The 17172-nt window shown below is 41.4% G+C and overlaps 2 protein-coding genes across 6 annotated transcripts in view; one reads left to right on the top strand and one right to left on the bottom strand.

Annotated features, from left to right (window-relative positions):
* Window positions 1–7574, bottom strand: part of scn8aa (sodium channel, voltage gated, type VIII, alpha subunit a) — a 52340-nt gene extending 44766 nt beyond the window's left edge. For 2 of the 5 annotated variants that reach the window (XM_017430907.3, XM_017430905.3), the window contains exons 1-2: window positions 7021–7573; window positions 3686–4019 (exon numbers count right to left, since the gene is read on the bottom strand). In XM_017430907.3, coding sequence (XP_017286396.1) covers window positions 3686–3964 — 279 coding nt within the window. In that variant the 5' untranslated portion in view covers window positions 3965–4019; window positions 7021–7573. Of the gene's footprint in view, window positions 1–3685; window positions 4020–6552; window positions 7000–7020 lie in introns of those variants that run through there. The other 3 variants (XM_017430904.3, XM_017430908.3, XM_017430906.3) reach the window with 3 other exon arrangements.
* Window positions 7575–8853: 1279 nt separating this feature from the next.
* LOC108244580 (transmembrane protease serine 12) lies at window positions 8854–13163 on the top strand. Its single transcript, XM_025009295.2, has 5 exons — window positions 8854–8996; window positions 10420–10603; window positions 11790–12067; window positions 12641–12783; window positions 12882–13163. The coding sequence occupies exons 1-5, from the start codon at window positions 8927–8929 to the stop codon at window positions 13125–13127; spliced, it is 921 nt and encodes a 306-aa protein (XP_024865063.1). The 5' UTR covers window positions 8854–8926; the 3' UTR covers window positions 13128–13163.
* The last annotated feature ends 4009 nt before the right edge of the window (window positions 13164–17172 follow it).

Genomic DNA, 17172 nt, shown 5'->3' on the forward strand with positions numbered 1-17172 from the left:
TAAGAGGGACTCACAGAAAAACTTCTGTCAGTCTTATAGATACAAAACATTTCATTACAAATGAGTAAAATGATTGTGTCCATCTCAGATTCAGTCAGTGTTTATTTGTTGTTAATAGCTCTTTGAATAACCTCAGTTTGGATCCAAAATGCTGCTGCCAGAGTTTGAAAGACAGATAATATTTCTCCAATTTTAGTTTCTCTCTTGGCTTCCTGTAAAAAAAACAAAATAGAATTTAAAATCTTACTCCTAACATACAAAGCTTTCAACAACCAAGCTCAAATTTAAATTAAAAATCTTATCGATCCATATTTTCCTAACAGGTTTACTTGTGGTTCCTAGAGGTTCTAAAAGGAGAACAGGAGGCGGAGCTTTCAGTTTTTGTGGAACCAACTTCCAGTTTCTGTCCATGAGACTGACACCCTGTCTACTTTTAAGACCAGGATTAAGATTTTCCTTTTTGATAAATCCTATAGTTAGGGTCGGCTTGGGTTTACTGAGGTATCCTTTAGTTCTACTGCTATAGGCTCAGACTGCTGGAGGACAAACTGACCACATTTCCTGCCTCTGCTGCTGTCTTTACCTGCTCCACTCTCCATGTTTGTATTTATAATTATTGCTGTCACAAGCCTGTTTTTCTGTTTTTCTTCCCATAGAAACTACACCTGGACCAATCCCTCTGTGTTTCTCTGCATCTCGTTCTCATCCTCTTTAACCCCAGCAGGTCGAGGCAGATGGCCGCCCATCCTGAGCCTGGTTCTGGTTCTGCAGGAGGTTTCTTCCTGTTAAAGGGAGTTGTTTCTTTCCACTGTCACCAGTGTGCTGCTCAGGATGGGAGATTTCTATAAAGTGAAGATTTGAGATATTCAGCTGGTTTCCTTAGAAAACCTCTTAAATAATTGACATTTTGTAATATATTGAACCTGATTGTATCATATTGATTTGGATTGAGCTGGCTGTAATTGGATTTGAATCACGATCTGATTTAGACTCCAGTGCGTTCCACATAATAATTTATGATGTAAACTTGTTATTTTAAACTGATATTATTGCTACCGTACAATTATTTAAATAGACAATGCAATAAGTTTACTTCTAAAACCGTGCACCATAAATGGGATTGCAGCGCATTGCAACCTTTTGTTTGTTTTCAGTGAAACGCTCACACACTTTTGCGAGTCACTGTTTAGATTTTTATCCAAATCTTCCTTCTCCTCGTGTTCTTCTTTGTCAGAAGACTGCATGCAGTCTCGGCCAACAACAGATCCGATGCTGCCCACAGACGTTCCAGTCGTGCACTGCAGTTACAAAAAAACATTTCTGTGGATCAATATGACCGGAGCTGTCTATTAATAGCTCTGTATATGATGCATCGACAATAAAATCTGCATCGATTATTTCTTTTGTCGTCGACGACGGTGACTAACCGTTGCAGCCCCACTTTTGTACACTGCCCTGAGATGATGTTTGTTGTAAATTGGTGCTGAATAAATAAACTTAACTGATCTGAATTGAATTTTGATCTCATTGTTGAACTAAAACCCAAACAGGACCAAGGCCAGTGGAGACTGCTGCCATCTTAAACAACTCCTAACTCAAAAAATGGAATAGCAGTTCATGCAAAACTGTTTTATTAACTTTTGCATTACACTGTTACAATACACTCCCTCCTTCTAAAGTCATGGTTCACCCTCCCTGTACAACCTGGTTTGGCTGGACTCAGCTCTGTTTGGCACAAGTCCACCTGTGACCACTAACAAGGAGGGGAGGAACATCAGCTGCGTCATCAGTCAGTCAGTCCTCCGCTCCGTCTCTGCCATGACACAATCTAAAAGAGCCACAAATCAAGATCTGACGTAAAGGGACACCTTTTCTTCCTCCTACCTACAAAGAACCAGCCTGGCAGCCCTCAGCGACAAAGACACACAGATCAACCGCCAAGGTCACCACCTGATCTGACGTCAGGGCTGCTCGAGGTCTGAAGCACTGGAGCAGCATCAGCTCCCCTCTTGGAGAGAGCCTAGATTGATGGCCATAATTAGATTTGCCTGAAGCGGGGAGCTGACAGGACTGCCGGGAAGAGCAGTAGCAGCAGCAGCAGCAGTGACGGCGGAGAGCGCAAAAGCACAAAGGAGCCGAGCTGCATCTGTGACAATGATGTATGGAATATGTGGGAAAACAACAAACGAGCCGCACGAGAAAATTCCCACGTAGCACTGGACATGTTTGCCACGTGTCATCTGAATCGTGTCTCCTCTCTGTGCGCTGGACTGGTGTGTTGCATAACAGGCAGCGTGTTCTGTGTGGAGACGGGGAGGTAAAAGACGGAGACAGATGGAGACGAACGCAGAGCAGCTAAACGCTCACACATACAAATCACTTCGGCTGACGATGACTGCACACAATATTACCAGCTTGTTTTCAGGCATATTTAAGGCGAAGCTATGAAGACTTGCAGGGAGTTGCACAATATTCTTTAAGTTAAAATAGGATTTGAATTATTTTTTTCCTCAAATTTCTTTGTTAAGAACAATATTGTAGAAGTTGTGTTGAAAACTCATGTTTGCTCTGCATCTGGATCGATATTCAGGTCAAAAACAGCCATTTTATGATGAATGATTCTGACTTTTTATGTAAATGCTAAAAAATGTTAGCTCAGATTTTCCAACATGACTGCAAATGTCACTTAGGTTTACACTTTCCATCAGCCTTTCTAATTCAGCTTATTTCAATTTATCATTTATAACCTTAAAACTCACAGGACTGACTCACAGGACAGGAGCATGAAACAATAATGGCAGCCTCCTTCAGCAGTTTTGTCTGACAGTTAGCCGGTGATATTCAGAGCCCGTCAAGGTCACACCTGACCGTCCTCACAAAGAAACGTGTCTCCTCGAAGACGACCGCCGTCCTCTCTGCTTCTCTTTCTTTCTCTTTGCCACACAGAAAGTTCGGAACGGCTCTGAAAGGCCGTCACGAGGAACAACAGTTCCTTTAAACGCCTCTGACCTTTTCCCCAAAGCCCTGCGAGCACATTTAGAGACATGACAACTCATTCTCAGAGGAGTTAAACCCACACACGTTCCCGGTGACTTAACCGAAAAACACAATTACCTTAATTTGTTGAATTATAAAACTAAAATAGCAATAAAAGTCAAACACCTGGGAGTCCATTTTACAAAAGAAATCAATGTAAACCACAGACATAATGTACAAATCACCATGTAACAAAATACTGCACTTGGTTCTTTCTAAGACACAACAGATCATCCTGTACTTATTCAAATTAATTTAATCAGTTCAGAGTCCTGAACAAAGGCATAAAAATTCCAAAAATAAAAGCCAGCAGCGATGAAGGCAAAGCAGGCCATGAGTGGAAACTAAAAGGTGACGTGAATGTATTGACATGCCAAGTTTAATGTATTTTAGGACAACGATTGTCAAAAGTATGTGTAAAATCTTTGTTAACAATAGCCTGATTCCTGTGTGTTAGAATAAAAAGTTGTTGTTTCGTTTGAATAACATCTGACAGATGTTTTCTTCAAGTTGTTTCGCTTTTAGCCGACACCTTAAAGTCTGCGCTTCACAGGTTTAATACCCCGCACAAACCAGAAACATCCTTCCAGTTCTCACTAAAATAACCAGATGAGTGGGTGGGGACGTGCTTCCGTGTTTCCAAACTCACTTTCTGAGAATTCAGGTAGTATGGATCCAGATCATCCAGTGGTACCGTCACCATTCCCGGAGGGACGTCCCCGTAGATGAAGGGGATGCTCTTCCCGGCCTCCAGGTCGCTGTTGGGTCTGGGCTTGTTCTCGTCATCGTCGTCGCGGTAGCTGCTGTCCTGCTTGGGCGGCTTCTTGTTCTTCTCCTCTTGGATGCGCTGCTCAAGGACCACCAAAGACTCCCTCGTAAACTTCCTGAAGCTATCAGGTCCTGGCGGTGCGAGAAGGGGTGCAGCCATGTTTTCATCCTGCAGCTACTTGGTCATGAGGTTTGGACCGTTCACAGTAGTAGCTCTGCAGGAGGGGAGGGGAACAATTTGTAACGTTACAAATTCACTGTTTTTGTAATAATTGCAAAAACTGACAGTGCAACAATTTCAGATGGTAAGTCACGGCTTTAAAGAGAAAATTTGGATATAATATGCATGCGCAAGGTGGTCACAGCACATCACGGTTTGCCTATTTTACCTCAAGCAACATGTCGTATTACTATTTCTTAAGGTAAATTTAAAAAATGTAACCATTATGGTTTGTTTCAAACAATACCAGATTTGTGAAATTATTATCTGAACTACAGACAAAACCTTTTTTTTTAATGTGAGAAGTTAAAGCTCTGACCTGGTTTAGATATTAAAATCTCAAAGAATAACAAATTCTGTTTTCTCTTCAGAAGAATTCAAACATTAAATCTATTTTTATTGAAATCTGAAAATAAGAAAATGTCCGTCACCTTTAATAATTTCTAATTTCCCCTCCATGTTGGCATCAAAGTTCTAACTCTCATAGTTTGATGAGTTTTTTTGGATTGGTAAATTATAATCAACAAGTATGGTTATTAAGCAGTTAAAAGCTTTTCATCATGGATCATGTTTTTATCCATGTCTGTGTGTTTGCGTGTGTCTGTTACCAACATATCTCATGAACTACTACTTGAATCTTGCAGAAACTAATCGTTGGAAGATGTACCTCCACAACTGATTAACTTTTGGAGTCAACACAGTTCAAGATGGCTGCTACAGCTAACTGATATTCAAAAGCACAAATGTGGCTATAATTCATTAATTATTTTAAATATTGGGATAAGATTTTGTGTGGTAATGTCTGAAAGGAATTGACAACACATACTCAAAGTGCGTGAGATCTTTGCTTTAAATTTTAGCATTAACTCTTGAAGTCAGTCCTGTTTGCTTGTTAGCAAAATATCTTATTTTTCACGAAGCGTCCAGGAGGTAATCACTGGATACACAGCTACAGCTGATTAACTTTGGGACTCAGTCCGATTCAAGATGGCCACAACAGCAAATCCACACTAACCAACATTTTTTTAAAAATCAATAGAACTCAGTGAATTTTACAGATATCGAGCCAAAACCTGAAGTGGTAGTAGCTGAGAGTCATTCACAACACATATCACATGAGACTGTGCATAACATTATTTCCAAGGTAAAATCGACCTAATCTCCAAAATAAACAGACTTGTAAAATCAGAGAGGTGTCAGGACTCAGGTTCTGAGGAGGAACAGGAGGAAAAGTTCTGTCACACTTGAAAAACATGAAATGAATAACATTTCAGGAACTTTTATGCCCCCGTTTCCTCTCTGCTGGTGAAATCCCTCTTATTAGTCCCCGCATATCTTTATTTGGTTCAGCTTCTGGGAGGATGAAGGTGGAACAGAACCGAATCACAAGGCCTGCTCCCCCTCCACCTCCTTCTTGCATAACGCGCTCTAATTGCAAATGCTCGACGTGTGAAGCTGGTATCAGACAAGGAAAGGCCGCTCTCTGTCTGTCCTGGCATGTGGGGGTGATGGTGGTGGTGGGGGGTGAAGCCATGAAGGGGAGAGGGAAGAACAGCTCTCGCGCACTGAGAGCTCCGAGGAGCCTGCTTTATAAAATGGACCCCGGAACCTTCCGCTGCTCCAGCTCTGGCGCTGTCCGCTTCAGCACCGCCGGGGCTCACGCGCTCTCACACGTGCGTGGGGCGCGTGGACGCGTGCGCGAGCGCGCGCGGGGGGGTGGGGGGGGTGATCATAACCGATCTGTCCAAGGTAAAATAAATAACTAAATACATGCATAAAATAAAAATAGAAAGAAAAGAAAAACAGAAAGAGGCGGTGAGCGCTTCTTCAGCGGGCCTGCAGGTTTATCCTTCAACTTCTGCATCCTGACGTCTTCTCGGTCGTTTTTGATTAAATTATCAGTTCCAATTCCTTCACTACAACATATCTTAAGAGGGGTGACCTGAATGCGCCACTACCTATGTTCTTCCTGGCATGTCATGGAGCAGAAAAGTCCCGCTCCGCCTCTATGATAGGCTTCTACTGCGCAGGAAAAGTGGCCCTTTTTGGAGCAAATCTGCCAAAGCGATATTTTGCTGCAGTGGGTGGTTTGTCTGTTGCAAAATGTCAAGCTGGGAGGGGAGAACGCGAAGCTGTGGATTTACCAAAATCTGCCATGATTCTTCATAACCCACGACTCTCCAAATATATCTCCCTCTGTCAGACCGCAAAGAAAAATAAATAAAAAAACAAATTCCGGTTTTGCGCTTTCGGGACATGATGTGCGTTTTTTTATTGCGCGTAAAGGATCTGCACCACACCCGAGGAGCCATCATGTCGGCATGGCAAATCAATATGTGTGCAATAAATAAATAAATAAATAAGACGGCCCGGAGTTCGAGCTGAGCTCAGAGACAGCAAACACGGGCAAGCACAGCGCGATGTGGACCGGTCCCGGTTCGACGGCCGGAGGACGGTCACGGACGCTGACACGCGCCCAGATCACCTGGAGACGTTTCTGAAATCATGACGGACGATGAGATACTCACACAGAGTCAGCCTCCTTTCTGGAGCCTTTTGTTTCGAGTGCATCATCTTGTAGTCCGGATCTTATCAAATGCCCAAAAAGAAATAAAAATAATAATAATAGGTTGATGTTTTTTTGGCTTTTCTGAGCTGGAGGAGTCAGACTGCGCCCTGGCTGAAAACCATTCCCCCCATCAGAGATGCCTATAGGTGCTCGACGAAACTGCAGCAATCCACACCGACTGGTTGGGAAAAACCTGAACGACTCAAACCCCCCCTACCCTGCTCCGGTCTGGTCAGATCCGGTCTGGGCCGAGCCGAGCCGAGCCGTGCCGTGCTCAGTTGACACCCTCTTCTTCCAGCCCGCTCCGGAAAAAGACGCGGGGCAGCGAGCGGCTCTGCGACAATTTGGGGCTTCCCGCAAAGAATCCCGACAGCGATAGAACCTCCACCCTCAGCCCCCCACCTCCACGGGAACGAAACATACTCACTTTGCGAGGGTTACACGGTATCCGGAGAGTTGTGGCAGGACTGCAGATGCGGGAAAGATCGGGGAGAAACTGCGGTTGTCGCCATATTGTTGGTGCTCTCTCTCTCCCCCCCCACCACCACCACCAGCACCACCGTCAGCGCCAGCAGCAGCAGCTTCCCTGCATAATTGATGACTCTCAGCAGAATGTGGAGGGAGTGGAGACCAGTGCGTTTCCTCCGGTCCTAAAGGTCACCCAGGGCCCGCAGCCCCGACATCATCCCGGCTTAGTGCGCCCGGATGGAGGGATGGAGGGTGGAGAGCAGCGGACACGCCTCGGTGCTGACTTTAGCGCAGGGTTTTTAGTTTCCCTCACTTTGAGGCCACTGCAGGACTGAAAAACGGAGGAAATATACAGTTTTACTTATTCACTTTTGATTAAGATCATTTAAAATGTTTAACTCTTCTGTGTAAGTGCTGATTGTTGTTATTTTTGTTTTTTATTTTATCCATAAATGTTCAGCTCATTCAGGAGATGAGTGCGTCATAGTTTTCAAAATATTTATTTTAAGTACAAATATTTCCACCTGATTAACTCTTTGGTTCCTTCAGAAACATTGTTCTGTTTGAAATCTGTTTGCTCTGTTTCTATCGTCTTAGGAACCTTTGGTTACTTTTAGCTTTTAGTTAGCATTTTGCTACTTTTAGATTTTAGTGAGCATTTTGCTACAATTAGTTTTTAGCTAGCCTTATGCTACTCTTAGCTAGTGTTTTAGTACTTTTAGCATTTAGCTCACGTTTTGATACTCTTAGTTTGCATTTTGCTTCTTTTAATTGATGTTTTGCTCATTTTATCTTTTAGCCAGTATTTGTCTACTTTTGGTTTTTTGCTAGCCATTTGATGCATTTACATTTTAGCTAACCTTTTCTTAGCTTCTAGCTAGCCTTTTGATACTTGCTACAGTTAGCTTTCAGCTAACTTTTAGCTTTTAACTAGGGGTTTGCTACTCTTGCAGTTTGTTTCTTTTAATCAGTGTTTTGCTCTTTTGAACTGTTAGCTACTGTTTTACTTCTTTTAGCTTCTTCAACAAATTTCAGCACTCAGTTTTCACACTGCAGTTTTACAGAAAATGTACTTTAGATTCAATCGTCATAAGTAGATAAAAACAAATATAGTTATGTACATATATATGTTTATAATTCAAACTATTAAACAAAAAAATTAAAAAATGATCTTTTCTGGTATATATTTGTGTGAATGAGCACAAATTGAAAAAGTGAAATATCATTTCCTATTGTTGTTTTTAATTATAAGCCAATCGTTTTCACTTTGACATCTACATTTAATATCCTATAACATCAGCCTCCTGTGTGGATATATGTCTGTAACAGAGACTGAGAGTGCAGTCTGGATCCATAAAGGCCGGACAGACCTCATTTATTACAGATGGTACAGATGTTGGAGCTGGACTCAGTAGGGACCGTAGCTGAAAAGGAGGACGCCGGAGAACGACCAGCATCCTCTACAGCTCCATCATGGGGCAGAGGAGTGGGTCCAGTTATTACCATACTCCACAGAAAGGCCTACGAGCTCATTTGTGCCCCGGTCCACACGGCTGTACAACACCTCCCAGCTGGAACAAGCCTGCCTGCCTGCTGAATCTACAGCATGGAAACAGAAAAGTTACATTCAAATGAAAACCCTAGTTTATTTAATAAGAATAAACAGTTCAACAAAGCTATTACAGCTGGATCTTTTTGAATTTTCTCTCTGGGATCAATTAAGTATGGCTCTTCCTGTTTCACCTGCCTATGACGCGGAGCCAATTAGCCCAACGTGCGTATGACGTCACCGGCGTCATGCGAAAGAATTGTTTTTGTTTGAGGTTAAAAAAAAAACAAAAAATGTCCTGAAGAGTTCAAGCTAAATGGGGTTGAAGGTTGCTCTCCTGTTTGTGAGTGTCCTGTGTTTGACTGACACAACTTCAGCACAGAGCAGTGAGTTAAAGCAAACTTATTTTGTTTAAAAAACGGACCTTTGTAGGCGGGCGATAATAATTTTGTCGCCTGTGAGTCAATGATTGTGTGTGTGTATGTGTGTGTGTTCACTTGCATGCCCGTGTTATCCTCGTGTTTTCGAAAACCAGGTTTTAATGAAACTCTCTGAAGGTAATCACTTCTGACGAAATTGCGAGTCAACCTGGTTCAAGATGGCCGCCGCATCTAACCGACCTTAGCTAACGGCTAAAACTCGGGTCAGTTTTACAGATTAAGCTTTAATCCGGTTTAGTTAAAGCTGAAGGTCGTCTCCAACACATTCTCCTAGGGCTAACAGACTGTGAGATATAGTTGTTTAAAACCTAGTGATTATCTGCTAAAGTCTGTTAGCAAAAAACATGAAAGTGCACGAATTTAAATCAATTACTGTTTATCTACAACTGATTTAACTTGTGGAGGTCTAATTTAAGAGCTAATACACATTTAAGAAGAGAAATAGCTATTTTGATGTAATAAAATAGCCAAAAAAGCGATATTTTTACAGACATTGTGTGTGTGTAAATCTTATCTGAATGTTTCCAACACTCACTCCTCGGCGAGATCGACGTGTGAAATCTCGCGATATCTCCTGCGATATTTCAGGATAAATTGGCAGGTAGAGCGGCGGGCGATCTGCATCTCTTTAAGGACTACTAGGCCTTTTAAGACCATTTACTTTGTGTTTGTTAATCTGTTTTTAAACGAGCCATTCTTTAAACTCATGTTATTCAAAGTGAAAACTTTAAAGATTATGCTGGTTATTTATTATTCCCAGTTTAATGCATTTAGAGTTTCACTGCAGTAGCATGACTGTGGTGACCTATAATGACTTTAACTTGATGTTATTGTTATCATTAGTGAATCTTGCTTAAATTATGAGTTTAGGTTATAATATTTAATTACATTTCTAAAAAAATTAAACAACTGATTTATGAGGAACAGACGACATGGAAGCAGAGACTGCTTTGACACAAAAATGTATAGGTTTTATTCACAAAGAACAAATACAGATCTTGTCTCCTATACATTTAAAGCCTCTAAAAGTAAAAACTAAATGCAAATCCCTCAGAGAGGAGCCATATTCTTTAAAAAACACAAGTGGCAGAAGCTCGTTCTGTCAGAAGAAAGTGACTTTTTCTCCTTTTGGTTTATCAGTGGCTCAAGAAGCAAATAGATGACGCATCAGATCTGAACCGTACTAATGAAATTACAAATAAAATATTTTAACCTTGTTAAACCTTGTTGGTGTTATTTACGGTATTTAAAAATAAAGTGTATTATTATGTCGGTACAATCAGGATCACATCCCACCGAGACGACAGCTATTCGACATGTTTTCCTTTTTTGAACTGACTCAAAGTCTTTCTCTGTTTTTGCCGGTGAGGTTGTGGTCAGCGGACCCTGGTCGGGCCCCCGGATGCGTCCCGGATCGTGGGCGGCGGAGAGGCTCCTGAGGGGGCGTGGCCCTGGCAGGTCAGCCTCCAGATCCTGTCCAGACACTACTGTGGCGGGACCATCCTGAACCGCCTCTGGGTGCTCAGCGCCGCTCACTGTTTCTACAGATACCAGTGAGTAAGCTTTAAGGTGGTCCTGATCAGGTTTTCACTGCTGTTTCATCTGTTTTCTGTTCGGTCCTTCTCCCCTGACCGTGGCAGCATGTTCCAGTGTTCTTAAATTATGAGGAAAAAGGAAAAGTGGAGAACAAAAGAAATGTCAAGATAAAAAAAATAAAAAAAATTACAGCAAATGTGCAGTATCCTGAAGTCATGTCTTTTAGAAACATGAGGAAAAAAAACAGCAAAGATCTGAAAGATTCATCACCCTTCATCTGCTTTTCTCTCTCTTTAGGGATCAACTGGTTGGTTCTAAAATGCTGCTCTGTTTATCAAACTGGGTTGTCTTTGCTTTTTTATTTTAAAATAAGCTAAAGAAACTAGGAAGATGGAGCATATCACCCCAGTTCTAAAGTCGCTACACTGGCTCCTTCTGTTCGTTTATAAATTACTGAACAGCTTAGCACTACAATACATTAAAGATCTGCTGTTGTTGGATCAAACCTTCCAGACCACTCGGGTCTTCTGGTTCTGGTCTACTCTGCATCCCCAGAACCAGAACCAAACACGGAGAAGCAGCATTCAGCTTCTATGCACCACAAATCTGGAACAAACTTCCAGAAAACTGCAAAACAGCTGAAACACTGACTTACTTTAAATCAAGGCTAAAAACTCACCTGTTTGGAGTTACTTTTGAATCGTAATAAATGGATGTGCAGCGGTATCTCATTTGGTGACTGTATGTTGTTTCTATGACTTTTTCATTTTGTGTTTTTATGATGTAAAGCACTTTGAACTGCCTTGTGCTGAGCTGTGCGATACAAATAAATTGGACTTTACTTGACTTATAATTGGGCACAAACAGGCTGCTGCGAACTAAGACCCAGTTACTGATTTCATCTCTTGAGTGTAGGAGCCGTGTTATGCCTGAATGATTCTCAGGTTGGAATTAGGAGACGTAAAAAGAAAACATTCCTCCTGAAAATGGTCGGGTAGTGGACTGAAAATGAGCGAAGTGAAGACCACCTTAAAAGATCACAAGCATATCTCACTGCTTGGAAGCAAAAACTAAAGAGATGATGGATGAATTCAGATCTTTGCTCAGTATTTTACCTCACTCTGTGACCTCATACAACACAGAGGTTTTCTGAATTAAACCCACATGAGTCTTTGACAGTTTCTCACTGTGTTTTGCGTCCAGGTGGCTCAGGAAGGACTACTTCAGCGTGGCGGCGGGGCTGAACGTGCTGTCCGATCCAGGAGCCCACGCTCAGATGCGCTCCATCAGTGAGATCCGAATCCACGAGGACTACGATCCCCAGACGTCTGACAGCGATGTGGCGCTGGTGCTGCTCGGCTCCCCGCTCAACTTCACGGACCACGTCCAGGCGGCCTGCACGCCTCTGAACGTGAGCCACGAAGTCAGCCTGAACTTCAGCCGCTGCTTCATCTCCGGCTGGGGCAGCACCTACTACCAAGGTTGGTGCGGAAACTCACTGGTGTTTCCATCCTTTCCCTCAGATGGGACAGCTTCAGATCCACAATGAAGCTCTCACTAATGATGCATTTTTATCATCAATGTGCACTAAAAGAGCCCCTTTCTGCAGAACATCTGGTTGTTTCCCAATTTCTTAATAATTCCATAAACATTAATGGCTGCTGCTGCTGCTGCTGATTGTTCATTTTAGAAAAAAAAACTTCAACTCTGCATAAATTCATCCCTGATTGTCTGTATTAAAACAGAAATGTTTTTAAATGCCGTATCAATGGCAACCTATCATAATTTAAAGGATAGCAGGTTCTTATTCTATTTTAAACTAAACAGTTGGAGCAGATATTTGTCAAAACAATATTTAAGACCATCTGTAGTTGGGTTCCTGATTTAATTACTTAAAGTTGATGATGTTAATGATGAAACACCAGCTACTAAAACTAAATTTAACTTGATAAGCAAACATCTGCCTCCTTCCTGTGGAGCATATAAAGCCTGTAATGTTCATCTATAGGTTTTAGTGACTTCAGTGGTGGTGTTATTAAACTGTGTGTGTGCAGGAGAGTTGGTGGACAGGCTGCAGGAAGCCGAGGTGGAGCTCATCGACAGAGAACGGTGTAACCAGCACAGCTGGTACGGCGGCATCATCACAGAGAACATGCTCTGCGCCGGACGGGAGAGCGGCGGAGTCGACTCCTGTCAGGTTGGCCGAGTTTCTGCTCTTGAGCATTTTTTTCGAAGCGCCTTCCGAGCTCCAGGAGCGCACCTCTAACACTCCGGTGGTGCTTGTGTTGGGCGCAGGGGGACAGCGGAGGTCCCCTGCAGTGTTTCAGCGAGGACGAGGACAGGTTCTACGTGGTGGGAGTGACGAGCTTCGGGGAGGAGTGCGGGCTTCCCCTCAGACCCGGGGTGTACTCGCAAACCAGCATGTTTGCAGACTGGCTGAAGGCAAATCAGGAGGCGTCATCTGCAGCATTTTCTGCTACACAAAGACGGGGCAGAAGACTGATCCCAGTTCTGCTCAGTGTGGCTCTGATGCTGCTTTAAAGCATCCAGTCTGGTAGCAATAAACACCGAAGCTCACCTGGACGGGTTCTTCTTTGGCAGCAAAACGATCAGATTCTGACTTTTAGGTTTTTTATTTGGTCGTTTCACTAAAACGAGGCTCTGGTTTAGTATTCAGCAGCTGGTTCGACCGACACAAATTTAAAAAAATCTAAACTTTTTACAGAAATGGTGAATTTCACTTTGACTTTACAAGGTTTTAAGCTTTATATAGATTTAAAAAAAAAGACAAGCAAGATGTGAATATGAGAGCCATGTAGGGAATTTAAGAAGTTCCCAGCTAATTACAGAAGTCAACTTTTATTAGGAAACAGTTTTAATTATCAGTATTATTTCACACTGAGAAAATCAAATAGCTGTTTTTAAATGTTTTATTTGTGTTTGTTCTCATTGTCTTCTACACAACTTATACAAACCTTTTAGGAAGTTATATTTTACAATGAACAAAATTGATTTTATAAAAGATTTAGATGTTGATCCTGATTGTTAGTTTAGCCGTTGTAAGAAATTAACCAAACCTTTTTGTTTTTAATAACCACTGAAGATCACACCAATGAAACCCCCCTGAACGTCCCAAAAAGTGATTAGCTCTGAGAACTGATCGTTTATTTTAAAATTTTAAAGAGCTTACAGAATATTTCTTCTCAGACTGACCTGAACAAATCAGTGAAGAATCAAATATTTTACGTGTCCAACAACAGCCTTTTAGTCTCATCATGTTAAGGCTTCACAAAGGGTCTTTACAAAGACTTTATTAAAGGTTTTAACTCCCAGACGGCTGATTTTACAGCTTCTAAATGCTTCTTTTTTAAACCTGCTTAAAGTGAGAATTGATCGCCCTATACACAAACCTTTAGTGTTTTAAATGTGATTTAAATCATCCCTGATGGATGTTGCACTCCTTGCTCCACTGCATATTAATCTATATAATATATATATTAATCTGACCGCTCTGCTGAAGGTTTTAAGTTAAAAAAAATAAGTCCGTGTGTAAACAGTCACATTTTCTTAATTTCTGCAGGTCTGTTATTCATGACTACTCCAACAAACAGACTAACTTCTGCATTTTTCCTCAGTAAATGTTTGAAGGCTTTGATATCTCACTAAAACCATCCATTGCTGAGCTTTTTAATTTTTTTTTTTTCCATTATTAGTTAAAGCTTCAGTAATAATGTCCTATGATGCTGTCTAACAGCTTTTCAAAGATACTTTTACTTGGCTGTAAACCTACAGAAAGCTGATTAAATGTATATTTCTTTAGGAAGTTCCCTGTAAACATGCAGGACTGTCAGCCTGCATGTTTACAGAGCACCAGTGAGTTTATAAACATGAAACTTCTTCGTGAATGATGGCGCACTTTAACCCGGAATGAAGCGGCAGCAGCGACGCCTGGTGGCAGGAAGGCGGTGCTTCCTGTTCCATCAGGTGTGTAGAGGGGGGAAAACAAGAAGCAGCAGAAGAAAGTCTGACAAAGCATTGTTTTTATTCGACATGAAACACATCCAATGACAGTGTGACAGTGTTTTTGTCATGTTAGAAGTTTTCGCACCTTTGACTAGTCCAGGATGAGTTTGCTGCAGCTCCGTGATGCATAGTGAACAGACTGTTGTTGAGGTATACAGCGTGGACTTCTTTTTCTCCATTTCTGCGTGAAAACTCTTTTTTTTTTTGTTATTGCCACACCTGTACAGTTACATTTTGTGCTTAGCATAACTTTGGACGCTTCAAATGTTTCAGCACAACTTGAAAACAGAAGATTCAGATGAAATAAACAAAATAAAACATTGCATTGTCTGTGTCTGTGTCCAGTTTCCTGTAAAGAGATTTTGCATCAGATTTCAGAGCTGATAAAAAAAGGAACACATTTTAAAATTGAAAGTAAGAGGGGAAAACCTTTAAGATCTCTCTGAAAAGGCTTCCAGGGAAGATTGAAGGACAGAAATCTGCCTGCGGCTCCTTATTGAGTAGCACCAGCGTCTATTGAAAAGGCTTGAAGGCCGGCATGAAATTATAAAACTTTATTAAAACTCGTTGGAGTGAAACAGTGGCGACAAAGCAATTATCACACAGTTATTCATGGGTAACCGAATCACTGGCTCGGGTTGGGCATCCTCGGCGGCCTGTCGGCGTGCCGAGCCGCTCCTGGATTAAAAACCGACTGTTTTCAGAAGCCGTGCAGGTCCAGACGCAAATCACATCAGGAAAACGTGGACAAAAGCCCTAGAAAATATATTAAAATCCCAATTCTGGATGGAGAGGGTGAAAAAATACAGTGGAGGCGACATTTTAAAAAAGAAGAACAAGAAAAAAAAAAAAAAAAAGATTTAATATTTTGGGATTATTTCCATACAAAAGATAAACCTTGTTGCACCAGAAAAGCCAAATATCATCGCTAAACTGAACACACACGCTCACACACACACACACACGCTCACACACATAAAATGATATTGGGAAAGTGCACATTGTTTCTGCCCAAATAACCTGTTCCCTGTTTGTTTGTTTTAATGTGACGTCATTAAACTGCAGGAAAATGTTGTCAAGTATGAAAGATCAGTCAAGTTTTTATCTACAGAGTCCAACTCCATGTACACAGTAACACTAGGAATACAATATCTGACTTCTAAAATACAGTATACAGACATTTTAACCCTATCTACGATTTATTTTGCCTTTCTTTTAAAGGAGGATTCTGCCCTTTTTATTTTTCTGTTTGTTTTTTTAAAACTCGCAGGTGTGCTCCTGGTTTCCTTGCCCCCGTTCTGTGTTGCAGACATTCGGAAAAGAGCGTAGATAATGGTCAAATGAAACCCTTAAAAAAAATAAATAAATAAACAAACAGGCGCCGTTGTCCCGTAAAAAAACACGAGGCGCGAGGGTGTTTGGTGCTCCGCCCTGGAGTCTGATTTCTCACGGAGACTGCTGTAGGTCCACAGATTCAATAAGGCAAAGATTTCTTTGTGTCGTTTTCTTTAAACTCAATAGTTGGTAATGATAAATGTCTCCGAGGTGAAAGGCACTGACCTGCCTTCTGATGAGCTACAGCTACCTCACTGGCTGAAAGCTGGTTTTGTTTTAACCTACTTAAACCCATAGACGGCCTGAAAGGTAGCAGCTCGTTCCAGAACCTGAAAGTAAAAGTGACGCTAAACCAGGTGTTTTATAGGATTTATGTTGTCTTTTAATGAAGACGCTTAAAAGTCATGGACCTTAAAGAGAAGCTTTACATTTCGTTAAACTTCTGCTCCGAAACAGAAGAATAAATCACCGTTTAATCTATTACTGGTTTGTGCCTCTTATAGGAAACACCTCAGATCTTTGAGAGAATAAACACCCAAAAGTTAGTTGTTTTTTCTTTTTAATCCAAAAGCTCATTTCATGAACGTATGTTAAGATCTGTAAAAGCTGTAATTGGTGGATTTGTTTTGTTGCCCGAAATGATGATTAAACTTTCTTTTCTGCTGGAAAAATCGGGACGTTTGACACGGAAAACTGCTCAGATGTGTTTAAAATAGAAACCTTTTGTAAAACTTCCCCTTTAGACTGATGTCTATCACAGCTTCTTTTCAGTTTATTATTTTAACAGGAGACGACTTCCAGCTAACTGGATGAGTGTGAACGGGACCGAGTCCTGATCTGAAACCCATTTCAACGACTCTTAAAGTTTCTACATCAGCAAACGTTTCAGGTGAGGCCTCAACTTCCTGTTCCAGTGTCTGAAAATGTTTTTTTGTTTTTTTTCTGGGAAATATTTTTAAAAAAATAACCCACTAAAGACTGTCCAGCTTTACGTTTGGCTTTCAGTGAAAAGGTTCTGAATAAATATCTCACCTGTTGTTGATCTCTCTTCAAATGGCCTCAATTTGGAGAAACAGAGTTTATTTCGGAGTGGATTGATGAGCTAACGGCTAGTCTGAGCAGGACTAAGATTAAACAAATCCAGTCTCATAGATTTCATAGCGTTTCATGCAAACACCATCCTGTAAACCTCTCCACTGCTGTCAATTTCTAATTAAGCTGTTATTGT

The sequence above is a fragment of the Kryptolebias marmoratus genome, linkage group LG8, assembly GCF_001649575.2.
Source record: "Kryptolebias marmoratus isolate JLee-2015 linkage group LG8, ASM164957v2, whole genome shotgun sequence".
Lineage (NCBI taxonomy): Eukaryota > Metazoa > Chordata > Actinopteri > Cyprinodontiformes > Rivulidae > Kryptolebias > Kryptolebias marmoratus.

Bases quoted from the DNA above. Each gene is read 5' to 3' on its own strand.
- LOC108244580 (XM_025009295.2), top strand. From the start codon at position 8,927: ATGGGGTTGAAGGTTGCTCTCCTGTTTGTGAGTGTCCTGTGTTTGACT. The intron at 8,997-10,419 runs GTGAGTTAAAGC...TTTGCCGGTGAG, and splicing joins CACAACTTCAGCACAGAGCA to GTTGTGGTCAGCGGACCCTG. The intron at 12,784-12,881 runs GTTGGCCGAGTT...TGTTGGGCGCAG, and splicing joins GCGGAGTCGACTCCTGTCAG to GGGGACAGCGGAGGTCCCCT.